This window comes from Cryptomeria japonica, chromosome 3 (genome assembly GCF_030272615.1).
Source record: "Cryptomeria japonica chromosome 3, Sugi_1.0, whole genome shotgun sequence".
NCBI classification, from domain to species: Eukaryota; Viridiplantae; Streptophyta; class Pinopsida; order Cupressales; family Cupressaceae; genus Cryptomeria; species Cryptomeria japonica.
In genome coordinates this window covers 285052519-285077592 of record NC_081407.1, presented here as the reverse complement: position 1 = coordinate 285077592, position 25074 = coordinate 285052519, and the positions used below count along the sequence as shown (strand labels likewise).

Below are 25074 nucleotides of genomic sequence, written 5' to 3'. Positions count from 1 at the left end.
CTACCGATGGGCACACCTGTGATGTCATCTGGAGTGGGAGGCACCTTTATTCTGGCATTTGGGCAGAGTCGCACGCCAGTTGCACTTGGCCCCATCCAACAACAGGTAGCATCACCTCCACCGAATCGGGCACCACCTTCGGGACCAGCCCCGACCACGGAGGCACTTACCGAAGACATGGCAGAGTCGCGTACAGAGGAGTCGTCGCATCGGGTAGTGGTCGATGAGGAGCAGGGGCTAAGGGAGGTGGTTGATATGAAGCCTCAGGTGCGGTTGGATGTTGTTGGAATTGAGGCAGTGGTGATTGTTTCTGCCTCTTTGTTGGAGGAGCCCATGGCTATGGCGACCCATTCCCCGATCGTAGAGATGCGTACAGACCCGTCGATCGTGGCTATGGAGAGCTGGCTGACGCAGCGATTTCAAATGACATTGGTACAACCTGTGGGAGCTGTTGTATTCTCACCTTGCCGCAAGACTCGAGCTGAGGTAGTAGACTTGGACGATTCCTCTGGCGAGACACATGTACCAGCAGTTGGGAACGAGGCGGGAGAGGTCGTCTCTGCCATTCAGGAAGCAGGGGGATGCTACACCTCTAGTGGCGGAGGAGGTACCCTCATACCAACAGGATGCGGCAGTATCGGTTCCGACAGAGACTTCTGAGTTACCCCTTGGCGCCCTTACACAGATGCCACTTCCATCACGGTCACAGCCTTCAGAACAGGAGGGGGAGGACATTGAGGCCTATTTAGTTGACATGGTGATGAGGGGTAGGCGAGTGGTGGCCACGGCTCAAACACGAGCATTGCAGCAGGTTGTGGTGGAGTTAGAGAGAGTCCTACAGTTTATGCAGGTGGGCTGCCTCGCACCCTTTGCTACATGCTTTGAGTCTCCGGGATGGCCAACTACTGAGATGGATGAGATGCTACAGGCTTGGATTGTGCGTCAGCACATTGTGGAGAGTCGGGTGATGGCAATCGTCCGAGAGATTGAGCAGGTCTACCGAGACGCCTACTATGCATTAAGGCGTACGCAACATGAGTCTGTGGTCCACGAGGCTGCTCAAGTCGAGTTGGAGAGGGATGTGGCCAGTCAGCAGGCCTCGTGGGCAGTAGAGAGGGCCCAGTTGTTGGCGCAGCTTGAGATGGCCCGTGCAGAGAAGGTTGAGGTGGAGACTCGCGTTTCGGCGGAGCAGAGTGGGAGAAGCCTTGTACAGCAGGAGTTGGATGCAGTCACTGCCGAGAGGAGCTTGTTGCAGGATCAATTGGTTTGTATGATGGAGACAGCGGATACGAAAGAGAAGGAGTTGTTTGAAGTCGCGCATATGGTGAAGACGGCTTTGGAGAAAGTGTTGGTAGCGGAGCGTGATGTGACTACACGTACTCAGCAAGTTTATGAGCTTCGCGCCCGCTTGGCGGCCCATGCACCGACATCTCAGCCTTCTACTTCAGGGACGCTTCCACAGCCCCCTCCCTAGTTTTGTCTTGGATGTATATTTTGTGTGGGTTGCATTGTCTCCATTTTTGTTGTAGTCGTTGGAGACGACTTCTTTTGGGGGGGGGGATGATGTTGTCGGGAAATATGTATATCTTATGTTTTGGTAGTAATGTTATTTGTTAGTAATTAGTTAGCCGATAGGTAGGTAGTTGGAGTCGCGACGGTTGTGTCACACCCCTTCGACTGTTATATATTGTACTACCTGCGGGTACTGAAGGGTGTGGTTTTGACAACAGATAATGATATGAACATTGTATACACTCTGAGTTATTAATGGAAAGCTTATTCTTGTATTCATGTTGTTATTGCACTGTTTATTTCTGCATTACTTTTGTATTCCTGTTGTTTACCCAATGAGGCAAACAACCCTGAGTAAAGGCAAATTGTAGCACCAAATGGCAAGAAGATAGCGTATTTCACAAAGTTATCAGTGGTTGAAGTATTCAATGTACCTATATATGACACAATGATTTAAAAGAGCAAGGATGACGCATTAGCCTTATATGAAAGCAAACCTGAAGTGTGTGATGACATTCTCAACAAGAATAGGATCATAGATCCTAGAAAAAGTCACAAGAGGCTACCAAAGAAGACACTTCTCAAATCAGACTTCAAGGAAGGGTTAGCAGAACTTGTGATGATGCTAAACAAAGTAATGGGATCACCTCAAACTGCATCATATGAACCTTGGATGTGGTACTGCATCGAAGATGTCGCTAAGGGAGGTAACATCATCAATTGGGCAAGGTTAGTAAGTGATAATTTACATGTACAGTTGAAGAATGTGGAACAAACAAAAACTTTCTCTATGAGTTCATACTTGGTATACATTTTGGCTAGATATGGTAAATACAAGGGATTAAATTGTAGAGCACCAGTCGAGCCAGCTGAAGGGCAAATGTTATCATATGATGCATATCCACAATTACATCTGAACAATAGTATTGCTCACTATAGAAGAGTGAATGATGCCTTTACCATGCACATTGTAAGAACATTGCAAGGAGGCACTCTGTAATATCCCTACATAAATATTGATATAAAATCAATTATCTTATTTCTCATCTTATTGATTTATTTCTTATATAACCAATTTCTATCTTATATTCTTATATAATCAATATCTAAATATTAATTTATCAACAATGTTTAATATTTAATATTAATTTATAATCAATAATAATTAATATTAAATAATATAATAAATAAATCCCAAGTATTGAAGTGCTGTTTGAAAAGGCACGATTCCATTAATTCTTAGCAACAGCTTATTAAAAAACTCATGATGACGGAAGGGGGTGCAAGGAAAGGGTGTTGACTGAGAGCCACGTCCTTGCACACAAGACCATTGAAAAAGGTTATAAGGACAGGATTCCCAGGGGGAAGAAGGCATCGAATGATAAGGAAATAAAATAGAGATCGGTGGATATAAGCAGATTACTGTATCTTTCTGCTATTGGTACGTTTTATTCATAAATTGTTATAGTATCAAGGCTTCTTTCTGAGAACTGTTCTGCAGTTATATAATTATAATAATGTCTGAAAAATAAATTAATATATATATATATGTCTTGATTAGAAAAAATAATAATATTAGATTGTAAATCAGAAAGAACTCTTAAGGTAATAAACATTAAGAAGAATATGTATATACTATTCATTCTTGCTGCTATTATCAGTATTTATGAAGACGGGGATGAGGTGTTCCAAAGACGGGCAGTCTAAACCCAAGCAATAGGTTAAGTCCCACGATAGGGTGGGGATCAGCGACCCATAAGCCTTGAGGGTATAGACCCAAGATAGGTAAGGGCTTGGATCTGTAAACTTTAAGGGAACCTATTGAAGTTGGTCTCTAAGCGCTTTGGTAACATACATAGACCTTTCTCCCTTAAAACTGAAGTAGTAGCAAGGTTTGATATCTATATTAAGAACTATGAATAATGAGTTTAATTATCTAATGAGGAAGATAAATAAGCACTTCTTAATAACTAATAAGTTGAAGAATATCAATGACTGGTTCTCATGATTGGTCTCTCAATCAATTTTTGTATATTGAAATCGGCAAATTATGTTAATCAGGTAGGGGACATTACACACTCATATCAGGTTATCTAAGGAGTCTATGAAGTTAGTGAAGAAATATGGTTTTTGGTATTACTCATTTCCCAAAATTCACTTACTTGAGAAAGGATGCGCCTCTTATGCCTATTGTCTTCCTAGATATCCCACAGATAGAATGGTGTTATTAGAAGTATCTAGATTCTAGACAGTTATTCGAGTTTGATGCAATTGAAAAGAGAAAGAAGAAAGCTAAAAACATATTCCCAATCATGAAAGGTAAATCAATTGAAATGTGCTCCACCATTTCAGCAACACAAGGATCAGAAGAGGAGTTACAACACTACAATCTCAGGACACATACCTCAGGGAGTGACTTTGATCCCTACCACAACATTGGAGTAGTAAACAAGGAGAAATTTCGTCATTTCATGCATGTTCAAGGCCATTGGGCTAATGCAGCTGATGATTTTGAGATAACAGAAAAAGCGTATTCAAGGCTATCTCTTAAGTTGATCAGGCAAACAAAAGTGTTGCGAGTGCCAGATTAGATTGAAGGGGATGAAGATGTAGTATTGCCACATTATAGAAAGGAGAAAGATAAGCCTCTTTCCTCATTAGATTGGTCTGCTCCTGAAGTCACTCAACCAGAAGTAATCAGTCAAATAGTGCTAGAAAACACTAAAAAGTGGATACTTTATCAAGCTGATAAGCTAAGAGTGAAAGGCCACAAAAGGGTTTGCAGCCTCAACGGGCGGGTATTTCGACTGTTTCTCCTGCATTGAATGCATCTTCAATGGCGGGGCCAGTTATTGTTAATCTGACAGAGGAGTTGAAGAAGGAGGTGGATCATAATGAGAGGGTTTTCTCAGGTTTAGGGCTTATTGGGCGTTTTAGAGGTATGTGGCCGAGCCTTGGTGATCTCCATAAGTGGATCTTTGTTCACTGGGAACCTCTGTTGACAGGTTGTGTGCAGATTTATCCGCATGCTCAGGAGTTTTTGTTGTTGTTTTTGAAAATGAGACTGATAGGAACAAAATTCTTGGTGACAGTCAATTGTGTTGGGAGGACAACCGCTCATTGATGCTAAAACCATGGCACCCGACTTTTAGCCCTTTGTCGGAATCCTTTGATCGGATTCCTCTTTGGGTTAGGCTTCCAAATCTTCCCATGCAATTTTGGTTTGACTCTTGTTTTGAGGCTGTAGGGAATTCTTTAGGAACCTTTTTGATGGCTGATGAAGGTTCTTTAAATTTGTTGCACACTACCTTTGCTCTAATTCTCGTGGAGATGGATGTATCTAAAGGTCTCCCATCAGAAATTTATTTTCAATCTTCGAAAGGTAACTGGGTGCAGCCTATGGACTTTGAAGGGGTTCCATTTAGATGCAGGAGATATTTTAGAACTGGGCACATGGCTACTTCTTGTGACCGACGTAAAGCAGAGAAATCTGCTTCTTGGTGGAAAGAGGTGACCACCCAACATTATACGGTAGAGAAGGTGGTGGTGCCTCATAATGCTATTTAGGTTGCGAGTAGTAAACACAGTGTTGGCAAGGGTAAGGTGCCAGAGACTAAGGGTGACTCTGGTACATCAAAGCATAGAAAAACAAGAGGTTCAGGGGATGGGGTGAAAGACAGTGTCAATGTGGTCAAATGTGTGGATCAAGCAGGAAGTGAGCAAATGCAAGAGTTGAAGGCTAAATCTAGCTCAAAAATGGGGTGTGCCACAGGGGTCACTGGTGCAAAATCATGATGGCACACAAAGCTCGGAGGAAGGGGGGAAGGTGGTTTTGGGTGCTTCCAACTTAAAGTTATTAGAAAATGCAAGAGAAGAAGGGTGGATTGAGGTTAAAAGGAAGAGGGATAAGAGAGCCAAGGATGATGGTATTAGGTTGATCCTTAACTCTCATGAGATGGAGGAGGTCAATGGGTTTGTTGTGTTTGTGGGAGGTGACTCCCTGGTTGTAGCCCCACCTGGTTTGGGCCAGGCCAAAACCTGATTTCTTAATAAAATTAACAACTATTACTGAGCAAAAAAATAATAATAAGAGAGCCATATTGCAAATCATTCGAAAAGCATTCCTTGAAACTAAGTAATATCTCTTAAGAAACATATACGTAAGGCCCCTTGGATTACCAGCAATCACATCAACCAATTGAGCTATCTACACGTCAAGACCTGACTAAAGAAACCTTGGAGTCATCTTGGTTGATCATATAACTTAGCATCCAAGAAGATTTTGATCAAGAGAGGATAGAATACTTTTGGTATTTTATTTTGTGTTTGAGGTGTCTAAAAAACACATCAACAGTAGGCACAATTATACCTATGATTATAGCCCCTTTCCAATAGTAATACAAATTAAATTGCCCTAAATTCAACATTTTACAAAATAAATCTATCCACCTTTATGCTGATGTAGTGGCATTTGATCTTCCAAAGACATGGGAACTAAAAGGCCTCCTCCATACCTTTTGTTTGTACCCAAAGCTCACATGACCCTTCAAAGTCTCTGGCACGTTTGTTGATTCTCTAACTATTTCTAGAATTCATGTGACAGTCTACAATCTGCAAGATCTAACATATCTGACAAGAAGGTGATTATCATTTTACAGTTGTCAACCTCTAAAAGGCTTCCTTGTCTATTTGCTCTCCAAGTTATGGATTGAATCCTACATGGCTTTATTAATATCACCTATGTAACATATTCAGCTTGACATTGTTCTGCGGGGATCTATACTTTATTTCCAAGAAGATGAATTTGCTCCAGCATATGTGCCTATGTGGCACCAATGTCTCAACTATTGGTCTTTGCATTACCATTGTAGTCTTTCGGCTCTCTTTCACACACACAAAACTGTAAACCAAAACATTCAATACACATTTCATAAACACAAATCTTTATGGGTCATGCAAGATTGCTCAACCCCTAGGATGATCCTTCATCAAACAGCCCAAGGGAAAAGTTTGAGTTGGGTGCCCACAAATTGACTCTTGTGATAGACTAGTTTGGTCACCCAAATCAGCCTACTTCAGTTTCGGGAATCCATAAATTCTCTTCTAGCCTTTTACCCTTATTGTAGTCACTCTGCCAAATCTCCTTCCAAATGTACTCATTAAGGATCTGCACTGTTTCATCTCGTTGCTTTTCATGTATCTACCTCTCCCAATGTCTGCCTCTTCGAAGCAATGCTGTCCTGCCATGGTATTTATTTTTCTGTGGTATCTTTCAACCAAAGAATAGAATAAACTTCAAACACATTGAAAACATCAAGTAGACATCCAATCCTTCCAGCAACAGAATTTCATATGCATTTTCAAAGTATTTGTGCAGAAATTTACATGAGCCTGTCTTCAAGTTTCAACTACTTGTATGTTCCTCTAGGTTACCTTTCTTTTCTTAAGTTCGCCATGACTAAGTCTCTCTCTAAGTGAATCTTCTCCCTCCCATGCACATCTGCTAGTACTTTGTACTTAGTGATGCTCACCTCCAACTACTTCTTGACTTCCACATGAAACTCCTTCATGTGATTCAAAAAGTCCTCAACCTTTGTACTGATATACCTTCGTCCATCCACCTTCAATAGGTTTGTGACACCTCTCAATGTTGTCCTAAACACAACCTGGAATAAAACATTGCCAATCAACTTGTTTACTAAATTGTACACAATTTTTGCTTGTGCCAACATAGAGTCCAATTGGGCAAGCTTATTTCACACCAAAACATCTGAGTAATTTGCCAAGGAATTTGCATCCTTTGTTTGACCATTTGTATGAAAATGGCATTCAAAACTATAATTGACTCTTGTACCCAACTTTTTTGAATATGTCCACCATAAATGACTAAGGAGCTTGGCATCTTTGTTAGAAGTAATGCTTTGTGGCAATCCATGCAATTTGTGTTGCTTCATTTAAAACCAAATTCACCACCTTTGACATTCATTCATTTGTCTGCAAGGAAAAAACCACACCATATTTAAGTATTTGTCAAAAACTATTAAAATTCAGTCATTATCTCTTTGTGTTCATGGCAATCCATGGACAATTCCTCCCAAAGTCTATCTAACACTAGGAATGGCTCATATAACCTTGTGCTCTACACCATGCCCTTCACTAACTGACACAGTTTGCATCTCTTGACAAGTTTGTGTGCATCTTTGCACTTATCAAGGCAATTATTTCTCTCCTTCAACATGGCCTACACTTTATCACTTCCGAAGTTTCCTCTATTCTTCCATTGTGTAACTCTCTAATGTGTTTCTCTCTCATTGAATTCTAAGGGATACACAAATGTTGTCTCCATAACAAGTATCCCTACTCCATGAAGTAATCTTCATATGTGCTTTTGTCTCTAGCTCATGGTATGTCATCCATGCAATTAAAAAATAAGGATCTCTCACATATAAAACTTTCATTGCCTCCATGCTTTGGGCCCATCCTCAACTTGTCTTGAGCTCTCATGAATCCCATGCATAAAAGTTCCTTCCACATAAAACAACACTTCTTTCAATTTATGTGTAACTCCATCAATTATGGAAGTGTGCAAGGTGGTCCTCCATAATCTTGTCTAACACCAAAATGCCATCAAAATACAAGACAACAAACTTGAAAGGGAATGGCTTCAAGACCTCATTCATCGATCACATGAACATGCTTGGGTATTCATTAGACCAATTGGCATCACCATCCACTCACAAAAGCCAACTTTTTGTCCTATTGGTAAACAGATTTGTCACCTAGAAAAGGTAATCAAACTATGACTCATCCAAAGGGAAACTTCATCAGGACTCCTCTTTATTTCATTCACTTGTCCTTATTTCTGATGGGTAAGTTGATCTATAAGGCCCTAAGTGGAAAATCGAACTTCATCAAGACTCTTGATTTCCATTGTTGTGTCCTAAGTGGAAATTCCAAGGTCATCGAGACTTTCCACAATAACACCTTCATTTGCTTTATTAACTAAGTCCCAAGAGTGGAAAAACATGGGTCATCTGGACTAATGTATTTTTTGCCTTATAAACTTTCTTTCCAAGTGGAAAAACAACCCTCATCAAGACTAAACATTCCAAACACATGTCACAAGCTCAAAATAGGTAACTTGGTGCTCAAAATGGAGGGGAAAAACAACCTCTAGCGGGACTAACGGATTTTAACTCTTCTGCACAATGGAAAAATGATCTCCAACGGGACTTTAAGGATTTTCATGCTTTTTAAGTCCACACTTACCTAGTTTCATCAAATTTATGCAGTGGAAATTCTATTTCCATCGGGACTTTATGAATTTTCCCAAATTTTTAAGGGTGGAAAATTGAATTCCATCAGGACTTTGTGCGTTTTTAACTTATTTTCCTCCTAGGAGCAGAAAAATGACTATTGTAGGGACTTTTCATTGTTTTCGCTCACATTTCAAGGCAAAATTGAAACTAAACACTTAGAAAAATAAACTGACAAGCTAAGGCAATTTGACACTTAGGATAATTTCCTTGCAATTTTAACACCCTTTTGCATTCTCACATGACACCCTCTCATAAGCAAAGGCAAACACTAGGAAATTATTGCTAAACTAGGAAAACCTAAGCAAAACATCTACCCTAAAAACCAAAAAAGTGGGGGTCCTCATTTGCAATGGGGCGATGTGTGAAAACATCACAACACCACAAATGATAATTAGGAAGACAAGCCACAATCCCTTCCAAGTATATATATTTGAAACTCAAAAATTCTGTAATAAATATAACCAAACTAGATATAACAGAAGCATCAAAGAGATATTGCAAATTCACACAAGAAAACTTACAATCAAAAGGAAGACAATTAAACACACATATTCAAATATCTCCTTATTCCTTCAACAAAAATGAGAGCTCATGGACTCCACAATCTCTATGCAAACAGCCATGCTTGAAAGAAACCCACTATTGTTTTCACTCCTCCCAAAACTCAATCCTCCCTTCTCGTATAAAGCTTTACAATAAATAAACACCCAGGAAAACCTTCAATTCCCATAACTGACCAATTAAAAAGAATCAATTACAAATAATAAAATAAAGAGACTTCATATTTTTCGCGCATATAATATTTAACTCACCAACAAGTTAAAATATTATTTAAGTGACCTTAAATATTAAAAAGTGAGTCCTCTTCTCCAAGAGTATTTTCAAGTGTCATTTACAATGACTACCAGCTTATGGATCTTCAACAAAGGCTTTAATTGTAGCTCTTCCCTTACCATTTATGCCACCACATGCAAAATTTGGAAGAATAAGATTCACTTGATCAACTTAGGAACATTCACATTTAGAAACAGGTTGCTTTTCTGAAGACGCCCCTCCATCCAACATCATCTTTCCATGCTTGTTAATGTTCTTTTCATCTCCCAATGGACTTTCAGTTTCATCCCTTGACTCATTTTCTTTTCTCTTTCAAAAAGTAACATCCATGTCAAATGACTCCTTTGTTTTTTGTAGATACATATCTTCCACCATTAGCTTCCATAGCCTAACTCTAGCACTTATAAACCAATCTAAAACCTAACTTCTTGAAAGGCTGGTTTGTCTAGCCAACATATGTTTATCTGCATATGTAGGGTATAGGTGTAAGAAATGTTTAAATAATTATGCACGAAGCACACACACCAAATGCTATGGGAGTCCTCATTGTGGTCGCCAAGCATGTTGATCAAACATTCCCAAATGTTGCACTACTCCTTGTCGTCTAAGACTTCGATCAAGAAATCTCAATCTTGGAGTTCCTCCTCTACTTGTTGCAGGCCCACTAGAATTTGTATCCTCAAACTCCCCCTTTTTTTGTGCACCTAGTGTCTTCCATTCCACCCATTTGCTGAAACTTCTAATGGAGAAGAATCATTTTAACTCTGTTGAATGGAAGAGTTATGCATGGAAAAGGTTGGCGGAGTTGGGCTTTACACCTGCCAATTGCATTCGCTTGAAAGCTCTAAAAAGCTTTTTCAACAAATCCATTTTGTGTACAACCACAATCACCACACACCAAGAGACCACTCTTCTTGGAGGCATTAATACAATCTTTGCTATATCGTTGCATACTCATTTGTAGGTGCAGTTGTTGTCGGCCAAAGGAAGAGATTATGAAACCTCCTTGAGGCCTCAATATTAGTTTTGAAACCTACAAAAAGTATTGAAACCTTTTTTAAAACATTATTCCCGCCTTTCTCTTCTTTTACAAATCCCAAACAGGCTGTTGACTTATTAAGTGGTTTGTATAACCACATCGGGCTCTAATCGGTTTTGAGAACCACATCGGGCTCTAATCAGTTTTGAGAACCTCATCGGAACCCGGTAAAGTTTTAATAACCTCAAAAACATCCCCACCAATCTGTATTGGCCTGGTGATTTTTTACTTTCCTTCAATTTCTTCTCAATTGGTTATGCCACATTCTTCAAGAGACTCACAATACTCCATCACTCCAACCTCCAGTTGAATTCCATTTTCCTTCTGATCTAGAAGTGCTGTTGCTTTCTCTTCCATGTCTCAATGAATAACTCTGCCCATATTAAAAGACAGCATCACACTTTTGGGCCTTTTTTTGCTCTGCTTCTTCCAGATAGAAGACATTATGTATGTGTAAGCTTTTTGCAACAATCCATACAACGCTAAGGCTGATGCACAAGCCTGATCTTTAATGGCGTCAATATCTCTTTCATACACAAACTCACACTGCTCAACAAAATTTGAGTCTTTATCTGGCCTGTTCTTCAAACAAAGTAACAAATGAGCATATTCAACATCTGTACTTGAGCAGCCTCTCCTCAAACCAATGAGAGTATAATAATTGTGCAAGAACCAGACAGGCTCTGAATGCTCAATCACATAATTACTATGTTCTTCTGATATTTTTCATTTGAAGTGCCAAAAACAGGCAATCTGTGAGCGGTGTATAGGAGGTTTCATTATATTACATTCTCAATATCTATTGCATTGAAAGAATAGCCCCTTGTTGTGCAGGCTGCCTTCTGCATGAGTGAGAAAAGCTTGAATCCATTTCTTGGAACTCCATAAGCAAAATAAGCATGGATCATCAAAACATTGTAGATATTGATCCAGAATGCAAGTTTCTCATTGTAAGTATCTGTGGCCAGGGTCAACAACTTTGCTAGTTGTTTAACTAGCAGCCTGAATTTATGCAGAATCCCAGCAGCACATTCAAGTTGTTGTTTGCCCACAGACATTCATGAAACCTCCATTTCTAAACTATATCTTCCAATGTCTGCCCAATTTAACTTCACATGGATGCTGTAAGGATCATAACTGTTTTTTGTTCCTAAGACTTCTTTCTTGATAATGACTTCCCGTCCTAATATAAAACCAAGGAGCCAAAAGTTGGATGGTTCTTGTTTTCACTATCATAGTTCAGTTCAGTAATTAAGAAGCGGCAATTCTCTTTCCTGAGGAATTTCAATTGTGTTACACATGCTTCATAAACCTTCATTTCTGAAACTAGCAAAGAGAATAATGACTTCTAGTTGCTCCAAAATTGTAGTAATGTTATTGGTCTAGTGTCTATACTAATTGGATCCCTGAAGTCTACCTATCATCCTTCATCATAATACCTGCGTTAAATGATCAAAATATAAACCAGTGGAACCCAAAGGATGATTCTCTCAGGAAATGCCGCTGATTTTGATGCTCTGGTGCTCAACACCTTAAGATTTTGTCAATATCAAGGACTGCCCAAGATCAATAGGAACACATTTGATTAATAATAATTTTTCTTTCATTGGCTGAAGAGTTTGAAAATTACGGTGCAGATTGGTATTTTCGTTAATTTCTTGTTTTACATGAACTGAAGATGATGGTGATATCCCTGCGTTTCCTACTTTCTCTTTGTCTAATGATGCTGCCTAGACACTTTTGCTGTTGACCAGAGAAGTGAGAAGCACCACAGTTGGGCAGAATCTTCTGTCTTTCCTCATCTTCACGTTTCTTAGCTTGTTTGGATATATCATACTTGGGCATACTCTTTATGTTTGACAAATGGGGTGGACCTCCTTGGGCTTGGACTCCACAGATTGAGGATGCATCACTTGCCTTGTTTGTGAATCTTGGGCTAATGCCTTAACCCCACTTGGTAGTAGTGACAAGTATCTGTCGGTAGCAAGTTAAACTCTGTATATGCTCATATTTTACCCTGCCTAATCAAATGTCCCAAAAACCAGAGAGTTCCAGCAGAATGACAGGGGAAAATTTTTAAAATTTGGGATCAAGATTGTAAGCAACATCTCCTAAATGTGATCTTCTGCTCATCTACTTATCAAATTCTAATCTGGTGATAACTGCTGATGAGATCAATCTTCAATAACTATTTCATCCACTCAAATAATCAAATAGGTCATCCATCCACTATAAATGGAATCCAATACCTAGTAATGTTCTCATTGATTGCCCTAAAGTTAGTACGCATTCTCCATTCACTTTCCTTGTTTGGCACAAGTACTACAGACATTGCATAAGAGCTCATACACTTCTTGATTAAGCCTCTTTTCAGCCTACAGAGTTTTGCACTCATGTCTAGACTCATTTTGTGTTGTGCCTTCTTTAGCAAATGGGACCCTATAATTAGATCAATGTAATGTGAGATACTCCAAACTGGAGGCAACTCCTCTAGCACCTCATTTTTTACAATATCCACATGCATCTTGAATAGTACTACAACCTCTAGCTCCTCTGAGCTAGATTCAACACATTTCCCCTATACACAAGCTTGCACACTATCACACAACACTCCTTTATGTTCCTCACCTCCTTAAGGAACTCCTTATTTCTCAGCATTATCTGAATCAAAGTGCCTTCTTCCTACATTGGCAACAACTCAAACTTCTTAGCATCCTACATGATGATGAAGGTGTCTTTCTGCCCATTATGGTTCGCACTTCTATCATTTCGCCATGGATTTCCTAACAATATATCACACATCCATTAGGATCACACTGCATCGTACCTCATCTGCATAGCCTCCAATGTGAAATACAACCATACACTATTTTGTCACAATGAGTTATCGTCCCTTCTCAAATCAAGAGGCATTGTATAGCATAGAGTGTGCAACAACTTTCAATCCCAGATTTGAACTATCTCTTCTAACACCAAGTTGTTTGTGTTGCCTCCATTATTAGCTCACAAAACTCATCGCTTCACTTGCACTCAATAAAAAATATGCTCTTCCTTAAGCATGGTTCATTTTCCTTTTTGGCCTGCTTGAGCAACACTTTGCACATCATCAAGTTTTCTCCATGCTCTAGAGTAGCAATATCAGTCCACTCTCCTCTTCGGTCTATGCAACATGCACTCTTCCATAAATAACCCTACTCTCACTTGAATTTCAAATATTGGAATGTCTAATTACTAGCTTGTCCACATCTAGCGCAGGTCCCTCTAAAGCCACCTCCTTTGTGGCCTCCTCTTCCTCTATGGTTGGAAATGTGATCGCCCCTTAAATTCTTCATAGAACCAATTTATGCATTTTCCTTATTGGGATATCTTTGTCTCCTCTACTTTGAGATAGGCTTCCTTGACAAAGAGCACTTGCAGCAAACATATCTCATCTTGAATTGAAATGTGCAACAGCTTGACACACCTAGAAACTTTCTTTGCATCACCTTCTATGTGACCAACCCAAATGTTGAGTCCATAGATCTCTTCATTTACTCTTTTACAGTTTTCCTTTGCATAGATCCTAAGTCTTTTGAACAAGTCCAAGGTGTACCTTGACAGCATAAACTTTCCTTTGATCTTAGTGACCACTTGAGATCTTCTACGTATCCCATATGATGCAAACTCTTAGCACAAAACCCCACCCCAAGGCAGCATAACTCGATGACTTTGTGCTCGTCTACTTGATTCTTTAGGGATCCTCAACTACTTCAAATTCAAAATATCTCTCCAACTTTGTTATTCAATCTATCTACTCTTTTGGATTCAAGCTTCCAAAATAGGTTGGCAAATCAAACCTCATTTTGTTTCCAAATATTGATATGGCTCTCAAAAACCTATCTTCTACAAAGACTTCCTCCACAAAGTTGATGTCTATTGCTCCATGCATAGAGCATCCCCTCTCTATTCTCACTAATGTCTTATGTCATGGCAACTTCTCTTCTCCAAATGGCTTCCATGACATAAAGCCTGGCCTAAAGTTATCTCATCATATCAACAAGGTCTACAATGTGCAGTCCTCTAGCAGCTTGGTTGTTTCTTACTCTTCTTCCTCTATGGGTCAGAGCTCCTCTAGGCCACCTACAACGCGACATGCACAAAAGGTTTGTTATGAAGCTCATACAACTCACACTCAAAGAAAGGCACAAAAGTTTTGTTTAAGTAATTGCTCAAGAAAGGCAAGATACAACCCAACACATCTTACAAATCTCCATGAGTATAATGTGTAAATGATGTTCAATTCTCAATTCAATATGCAAGATATATTCTCGTTTATATTTTCTTGATCTATGTATTATCTATTTATATGATAAATCTGATTATCTTCTTTTGTATGGCAGGTGAGAGGAGCATTTATTGATTTCGATGTCCTTCTCACAAATGCCAATTGATATGTAAATGCATGCTGGGTACGATCAAGCAATGCCTTGACCAGTCATGTCTTTTAGACATGACCGATCAAGACATTACTTGATCGTGCCCCTTGGCTTATCACAGTAATTAGAATCGGTGTATGTTAACAAACCCATACCCATCAGTGTATACTTATCTTAACATCCCGATAACCATCGGTGTGTATTTACCTTGCCACCCAATACCAATCGGTGTATGTTAGCCCGATATCAATCGGTGCATATTTAAATTGCCACCCGATACCAATCGGTGTTTAGTTAATTCGATAATCATCTTTGTTTACTGTTAAATATATTAACCGATATAAATCGGAATACATTGGTTAGCCCGATTAATAATCGGTGATCACAGTTAATAAGACAAACCGATATTATCCGGATTCATACGTTAGAATATAAACCAATATTAATCAGTATGCTAGAGGATGATTATCGATAGTCAAGCATTGATCGAACTAAGTAGTTGAACGTATGTGAATAAAGAATGGTCATCAAATGAAGGATTAATAGCTTGAAGTTTTCATCATAATTTATCGATAGGATAAATGATTGAATGAGAGACATCATTTATCTCTCATTCAATCATTTATCTTACCAAAGCGATCATGCATTAACATAATGAATCACACTTGTCACAAAATTACCATCTCTCAACAAAATCTTCATGAAAAAACACTTTCTATTTGTAGTAACTGGCAAACTCTAGTACTTAACTAAATTCAAATTGACTTTGTGATATCAACAAGACCATCTAAAACCTTACGATTTCTTGAAGGCAACTTTTACAACAAATTTTCGGCTCTATGGGTGGCTGGCCATGTCTTTTAGCCTTACCTATGCACTTGCCACATTAGTGTGCATCATAAAATGAATTTTTTAGGCCCTATCTTGACACTTTTGTCATCTATCTAGATGGCATCTTCATCTATAACAAGAGCTATAATAACCTTTTGTTCCATGTGTACAAAGTTATGGAATATCTTTCACCCACACTTATTGCAAGCTAAGATGATGTCCTTATGATTTCTTGAAAACAACCTTTACAACAAAGTTTTGGCTCTATGAGGGGTTGGCCTTGTCTTTTAGCCTCACCTATGCACTTGCCACATTAACGTGCATCATAAAATGATATTTTCAGGCCCTATCTTGACAATTTTGTAGTCTATCTAGATGAGATCTTCATCTATTACAAGACCTAGGATAACCTCTTGTTCCATGTGTACAAAGTTATGAAATATTATTCACCGACACAAATTACAAGCTAAGGTGAAATCCTTTGCATATATCAGTCAACTAATTGGGCATTTTCATCATGCATGAAATACATGTGGATCCTAATAAACTTAAGGTCCTTTGAGATGGCCCTCTTTGTCTAGCATTTTAGATCTCGGTTATTTCCAAAAGTATGAACTTCTAAGAGATTCTCATTCATAAATATTCCCATGATGCCCTTCCCCTTCATGCTTATGCTAAATAGAAATCTTTTATATAGAATTTAGATGCTCAAGCATATTATCATTTGAAAGATGCTCTTTGCTTTGCTCTCAAGCTTGCCAAACCCAAATTGCAGCAACTATTTGATCACAGAAATAGCACTTGCCAACAAGCCATAGGCGTTGTACTTATACAAGAAGGGCATCTAGAGACTTGACATTTAGAATTTTTATTGCAAACCAAATTCAATTATATCATCTATGACAAAGAATTTTATCATGTAGTCCAAAAAATTTAAAGGTGGCACCATAATCTTCTCAATAGGAAAGGTCACCTTGCATATTCATCATCAGTGCCTTTACTTCTTGAATTCTCAATCCAAAATTCAGGAACTTCAACCATTGATGTGATCATTTTATGTTCAATGATTGCACTTGGCAAGCAAATATAGTGCCTCCAACGAAGTGATGGATCTTCTTTGCCCTCCTTAAGTACTTAAACATCTTGGCTACTCAATGCACATCCTACGATGAACAAGAAAAAAATTACTCCAAAGATTCAACAACTTGGTCCAATAATTAAAGGTTTCCCACAGCTAGTGAACTAGACCCCTTTCCTTTATTACAGCTAGAAGAATGGGTTGCCATCTAAGGCCACTCAGCTTTGTGTTCTTCTCAGCCCCACTCCAACTTTTTTTCAAGAAAGCTTGGTCCCTCCCCTGTGGAAGTTTGTTAAGGATTTTATTAGTTGATGTTATCTTTGCAGCCAAATTAAGCCTTTCAATCAAAAGCTTGAATCTAACAGCCATTAAAGTGCCTTCACAATCATAGAATCGTTTCCATATACTTCAACGGCTGTTTGACTATAATTCAACACCAGCATAATTGCATTTTTGTGTTGTGTGCTAATTTTATAATGGCAATCTTTATGCCATGCATCAAAACAATTGATACCCCCAACACTACAGACTTATTCAAAAAACATGTTTGGAATGATTTCAGGTTGACACTCGCTGTCCTTTTGATATCTATTCAAGCTTCCGTAGCCAGTCATGTCAATCATTAAGGAAGCTTCTTAGTTGTTAGTTGCACTTCTCCACTTTGTTTCGTATGTGGTGTAATGGCTAGACAGAGGTTGTTAATCACACCTTACGCCAAGTTTTTTACGTTGATCATTAGCAAATTAAGCAGCGTAACAACTACTTGCATATCATTCAACACAACTAAAATCAGGCTACCCACATCAACATGAACCGTTCTCCTTTCAAAATCTATTATGCTTTCAAGCTTTGGCACATTTGAGATACTGGTTGCATATCCAGCTCCAAACACAACCCACCAACAGTTCCATGAAACAGCACTTCCTTTGTGCAAATTTTGCACAAAGCTTCACACAGAAGTACCATATTCTTATCTAGTACCCTATTCTTCACAATTTGGTATATGGTATTTGATTTCACTAGGATATGGAAAGGTTTCACATCAAACAACACCACAAGGTGAAGCCTGTCAAAATGGACCTTAATAGTCCCCAAGTTGTCAAACACAATGCTGCTCAATTTAGCATCCAAAAAATTGGTAATGTGAGCCATCTTAAGTTGTACAAACCATCTCAACCGGAGGAGTTTTGCATCTCTTGTCATGTGTCTATCATTCCAATTTTTCAAAAATCATTAGTCAATGATAATCTGCTCAATCAAAAAAGGTTTTAAATTGTGCCAATCCAAAAAGAGCAAACTGCTAGTTATCCAATTGATCATAAAGGCACTCTAGCAAATTGGCCAAGTGGTTCCTCAAGACAACTTTTGCAAAGTATTTTTCTTATCTACAATATAAAATAAGAACACCTTCCTTTGAGCAAGGAGGAAATGATGAGACTCACACTTTGTTGTGATCTCTCATTGTAAATGCGTGCTTGTGCACTTCGCATGATTCATGGAATCCTTTCTAGTCACGTGTAAACTTAGACTAATCGAGGTGCCTTTGCATCTGCTGGCATTAACCAGCCAACACTCATCCTTGTCTTCGTAAATCTTTTCAACCCCACAATGAAGAGTGTACAATGACCCATTTTGACATCTGGCTCCCTTTCATTTCGTTTTTTGTTGTTGTGAGCTGGCTCATACTACTGGTATCCTAGCGAGAGATGTGAAGATGTAAACCTCTAGAATATTGCCATTCATAGCTTGACTCATATGCATTTGGAAAATTGATTATGTTTCACCATTGCAACCCTTCATATTGTTTGGAACTAAACTAGGGACTTGATCATGGTATATTCACAAGGCGGTGATAAATCATTTTCACAACATGCTGATTCTAAAGGGTCTTCATTCATTTCTTCAGAGCATATCACAGGCATCCAAAATGCACTTACATTGTCCACTCTGACAACCTGAATTGTGTAGCTTCTAATATCAGCCCAGCATCCCAATTATGCACATTTTCAGTGGAAACCATCAGACTAATATCTAAATGTAAAAAAGCAATGTTTAACTGCTCACAGCACATTGCCATTTTAATAGATTTTTAAAAAAGTCATGGAGATCAGAAAAATACTAACCCCGTTTAGCCCGTCTCAGTCTATGGTAAATTCTTGAACAAGCTCGATCAGGAACTGCCCTTGTAATATATATATTCAGCTCATATAAGATTCCACAATATACTAGATTTAAATTGGTCTGATAGCATATAGCTAATGTTTTGGATCCTTTTGTTTGAGGAGTAATAGCTCCTCAGCATATTGCAGCAGGTTTTTTGAATATATTATCAGGTAGTTCCATCTAAGTGTCCATCCTCACCAATATTTTTACAGCATTAATGTTTTTCTCTGATTGGTTCCATTATCACAAAGCTGCTCCAAATTGGCTTGGTTCCAAGTTGTAGAGTTGTCTATGTTGAAGAATCTAGAATGCTAATTTTACTGCACACTCTGTGGGTTGCTAGCATGTTCTGCATTGTATATGGGCAACGCTGTTTCGGATCCATTTATGGCAGATGTGATGTGTATAATGCGAGAAATCAGGCAATATGCATTGTTTCAATCCATGTAACTATGCGCAAATGTGTACATTACACACATGCCTATATATATGTAAGCGTGTGTGTACACATAAATAATCACCCAAAAGCTAAGATATATATCTTTTGGGGTGTTTAAAATTTCACACCAATTGACAAACTAAATTAAAAAAATCTCAGTTCACTCCCAAATTGATCCAATACATTAGAGATCTACCTTCTGAAGGCGATGTTTTGGCTGTGAAGGGTAATATCTGACTGGCTTCAGCCCCGAGGGCACGCATCATGTGACCAGCTGCTCTCTTCTTTGTCTCTGAACAGACCCACTTATAGCTCCTCGTAGCACAGAAGGATGTTGAAAAATGGCGGAGATCTGATTTGGGTAGGCACACAGGGATAGATAAACTTAGCCCAACTGGCAGTCTAGGGCAAAGCAGAGCAGATGATTCGGAGGGATTGCAGAGAAGCACTCTGCTTATCCCTGCCATCTCTACAAAAAATGTGGTTGGATTGAGAAACTTTAATTTTAGGGAAAAGTCATATTTTCTTGAATCAGTATCACTTCAGCAGAACAAGGAAGATTTAAGCTTCCGGTGGGTGTGGATGACTTGAGCTACCAAGAGGAGCCCCCGTATGTCATCTCACCGATTCGCGGTATTTTCCCATGATTCATAAGGTTGGTGGAGTAGGTAAATTGGCATTTGAATACCTTTTAAAAATGTTTTCCATGTGTAATTTTTTTAATTGCTTGTAGAGACCACATTTTTATATTTTGCGTGCTGAAGCTAACCCTCGAAACCCATCATTACAACTACTTGGAGGTAGAAAAAAAGATAAAAGGAGTGAAGGTAGGCAAGGGTTTAATGGGAAGGCACTTCAATGGTCACATATGTCCATTGGGTCAAAATAGAAAAAAGAAAAATAGAAAAAAATTCAATGGTCACATATGTTCATTTGGTCAAAAGAAAAAAAATTCAATGGTCACATAGGTCTTTGGGTTCAAGGAAAAAAGATTCAATGGTCATATAGGTCTTTGGGTTTAAGAAAAGGATTCAATGGTCGTAGATGTCTTTGGGTCAAGCAAAAAGGAATTTGCAATTTTTAGTTTATATCAAAGAAGTGTAGTATTTTATTTGTATTTCATTTGATTTCATTTATTTTTTACAGTTGTTGCAAGTGAAAAAATTCATTCAAATTTCATTGCAAATCGTAAATCTACTAAAAAGGGATTTAATCTTATATCTAAATTTTTTAAAGTTTAAAAACATATAGGATTGAGCAAGATATTGCTCTTACTAGACACTTGTTTATTGATGCACTTATGCACATTCAGTCTTCTCAACGATGGCTACTCTTCTATAAGGCATTGATAGGTGCTCCATTTGACACAAATAGTTTTCATTACATTGATACTTTGTTAGCTTTTTCCAATGGTGTATCCTCTCACCCTTTGTCCTCTTTTTGAGTCCTCGTGTTTCATAATTAATCCTTCCATGACCACTATCACTCATTCTTATCCCTAATGTGATCTCTTCCTCTAGTGTTCCCTCCACTATTCACTCCATTAATGTTTCACTCACATACCATCCTTACAAGCATTTACCCATTAGTGTTATTCCCATAATTATAGCACTTATACTATTTCTTCTCCTTGCCCTATGTCCACTCCACTTTATAATGCCATTCCTCCCTCCATGATCATGACCATGACATTGCCTCCTATCAAACACCCTGATTATAATTCATCCAATGTTTCTTGCACCCATTATACCACTAGCATTCCCAGTTTTACCTTGGATACACTATTGCAAAACTTTCCCAACCTTGCAAAAGAGGTGAATAATATGCTCAACAACAAAGATTTGATTGCATGCAATCCTCCACATCAGACACCACTTGTCTTCATATTTGTAATCTTTTCATTGCCTCTTAGTTTTGTTAAACCAATATTTGAAGTGTGTAATGAAAAGGAGACTCAAATATCCAATTACAATCTTGTAATGTTGTATGTTTGAATTTTACATATGAGGATGAGAGCTTAGCAAAGTTATTTCCAATAATCTTGAGCAATTGGGTTATTTAATAGTTTTGCTCTTTGACCCCCAACAAACCATGAATTATTTTTTTGTCATGTATTTTTTTGGAATTAATATAACATCAACACTATAAATCACATATAATTTAATTACCCTTAATATTGTTTGTAAGTCACTCAAGGGATGGAGGGTTTCACTAACAATGGTAATTTATTTTTACTAGTATAATAAATCTTTATTTACTAGCTTCGATAATTAATTATTTACTACAAGGTTGCTACTAGATTACATTTACCAAACAAGCATCATGGTAACGATTAAAAATTTAATTTGGAAGATCTTGGTTCCCACCTTGAGAATTAGCTATTTTGGGTTGTTATGACAAATGTCATAAGTTATAAGGGCATTTATGATAACCATAAACCTATCATAAGATTCTATGACACTTATGACAACATCTTTGTTATTGTAGTATTTGGGTGCCCATGCATGGAAGATACCTTATGATAGTTGTAAGATGATATGTAAGAGATCCTCCTAATTACTACTTAAACATTGAAGAATAACTCACTCAGAGTAGTAGGATGAATCAACAAGTGTCACAACAACCGTGCAACAACCTCATTATAATGCAATTACTCACACATGCAACATGAGAAACAATAATCAACCTAATCCCAAAACATTTGTTCCTTCTTTTTCTCTTCCCACTTCTCAACCAGTGCTTCCTTCCACTCCTCGTCTTACTCAACACTTTATAAAGGAGTATAATCTTGTCAAGTTTCTTCCTGCTACTCTAACTAAGATCTCTCTTTGGAAATCAATTCAAACTTTGCCTACATACCACGAGATCCTCCAAGATGTCTTGTAGAAAATAGTGTAGCAAACTTGTTAGAGTGTATGAATTCAACAAAGTTCAATATTGTGTTTTTAAAACACAAGTTATTCGCTTTGGAAGTTCAAAATCAATATTACCACCTCATGATTGTTGTGATCATTAATAAATATTAGATAAAAAGTACCTTATTGACAATGAATTAGGTCTTAATGTTTGTAGCACAAACCCGTTGCATCATATAAATGTGGATAGCTCTCTCATTCAACCTAATTCTATCTCTATTTGTAGCTTTGATAATGTGGTATATAGTCATTAGGTACAATCATATTGCATATTATGTTGGCTCGTGTGACTTTATCCATGCCCATCCATGTCATGCCTAATACTCTCACATACAAACTTCTTCCAGGTAGATTGTGGATTCATGACATGCAAGTAGTCCCTTCTACTCTTCAACACACAATGAATTCATTTATAATAATAAGATGTACACATTGGAGGTTGACAAGTACTTACAAAGTTGTTTACAAATGGAAGTAGGATCTAAATTTCTTTTAAATTTTACAATTCCTTCTTCAAGCAAAGTGGATACACCAACTCCTATTGATGAAACTCCTTCGCCTAAGGAGGTACTCCTAGAGGATGATCGATGGTCATTAGACTTTACACCTTCCTATGTTGGACAGTTTAAAATCTCTCCATTAGAACTTGAGACTCAAAAGGTAGATTCAGTGCCACCCATGAAGGTTTCCCATTCTTCTAAACAATCTAAGATTATCTTTGTTGTAGCTTTTATTTCATCAAAGTCTTCTAATTACTCTTCTTCACATGAAATTAAGAATTATGATGCTCCACCATCTTTGTCAGAAATTATGACATCCCTTTATGGTCTTGATTTTCATATCAATTTTTAGATTGGATATAGAGGCAATGGTTGTGGTGTAATTGAATAATGAATCAAAGTTCTCATATAACCTAACATGTGTAAAGCTTCATTTGGTCTTGATTACAATCCTTAAAAACTGACAAAAGCATCTCATTGACCATCTCTCAAGGTGAATGTGATATCTACTTCTTCTAAATACCTTCCTCTAATTAATCATTACTTAATTGATGTTAGTTCTTCCTATGGAATACCTTCATTTGACATCCTCTCAATGGATAATTCCTTAGCTAAATTTATGGGAGCTTACGATAACCTTCCTTGATATCATCAGAATCATGGATTTCGCTATTGTTTAAATGTTGAAGCATACTTTGGGAGAAAAATCTAAATAATTGAATGATATCTTCAAACTCACTCTAGAACTCCCACATCCATTAGATGTTATTGAACATAATAATATTATCATGAGAGATACCATTGATGCCTTGGATAATCTTGAAATAGAGATTAAAATTGGAAAATGCTTAGATTTTGATAAACAACATGAACATTCTTCTCTTTTACATGAATGTCCTAAAAAAATTACTTGGATTTTTTTTAATGTGCTCAATATTAATTCTCAAATTGTGACCCATAATATTGTGTTGCATGTTGATGCCAAGCTTATTAAACAAAGGATTCAAAAAATGGACCCCCAGGTTGCATTGTTAGTTAAGGCTGGGATTGAGAAGCTTCTAGAAGTTGCCTTTGTTTGCCCTCTCAACTATTCTCCTTGGCTCTCAAACATTATTTTTGTTGCTAAACTAGACAATCATATTAGAATGTGCACTCGATTTAAAGACCTTAACAAAGCATCCTTAAAAGTTGACTTTCCCCTTCCAAACATAAAATGATTGTTGATTCCATTGTGGGCTATGCTTTACTATTATTTATGGATGGCTTCCTTGGATTCAACCAAATCTTTATCAATCATCATGATCGATTTTAAATAGCTTAACCATGGGTAACATTTTGCTAGGTAGTCGTGCCTTTTGAATTAAAGTTTATATGCGTGTCACATAATAATGTTCTATGACTCTTATTTTTCACGATTACATGTATAAAATATTGGATGACTGCACCAATGATATCTTGGACAAATATTTTTCATCGCAAGGTCATGTCAAAATATTTTGTTAAATCTTTGAATTCACTTGTAAATATAACACGTGCTTGAAGCCTCATAAATGTGTCTTTGGCACTAATAGTGGAAAACTATTAGGAATCATTGTTTTACATTATGGCATTTAAGTAGATACAAAGAAAATTGACACTTTAGTCAACATGCCACCTCCTATGAATATTTCTCAACTTCACAAATTACAGGGAAAGATCCAAGCCATTCATAGATTTGTTTCACAATTAGTGAATTCAACCTTTCCTTTCACCCAATTGCTTAAAAAGGATATTATTCTAAATGGAACATGGATTGTCAAAAATATTTTGATGATTTAAAAATTGCCTATTCATCCTATCTTACAACTATCGGTTTTAGATTGTCATTTTCTTCTTTTTTCAACTACTTCATCTAATGCTATTATAACTTTATTGGCACAACACAATGACGAAGGTAAAGAGCATGTTGTCCCTTACATATTTTTCACTTTACTCAATTATGAAGTTTGATATCTTGCAATTAAGAGACGATGTCTTGTTCTTGTATTCA

General features: G+C 37.7%; 1 protein-coding gene across 2 annotated transcripts in view; it reads right to left on the bottom strand.

Annotated features, from left to right (window-relative positions):
* LOC131029621 (phosphoserine phosphatase, chloroplastic) overlaps positions 1 to 20298 on the bottom strand; it is a 56459-nt gene extending 36161 nt beyond the window's left edge. The window contains exon 1 of one of the 2 annotated variants that reach the window (XM_057960178.2): positions 19827 to 20298. In XM_057960178.2, the coding sequence (XP_057816161.1) occupies positions 19827 to 20097 (271 nt within the window). In that variant the 5' untranslated portion in view covers positions 20098 to 20298. The remainder of the gene's footprint in view (positions 1 to 19826) is intronic. The other variant, XM_057960177.2, reaches the window with a different exon arrangement.
* Positions 20299 to 25074: the final 4776 nt, after the last annotated feature.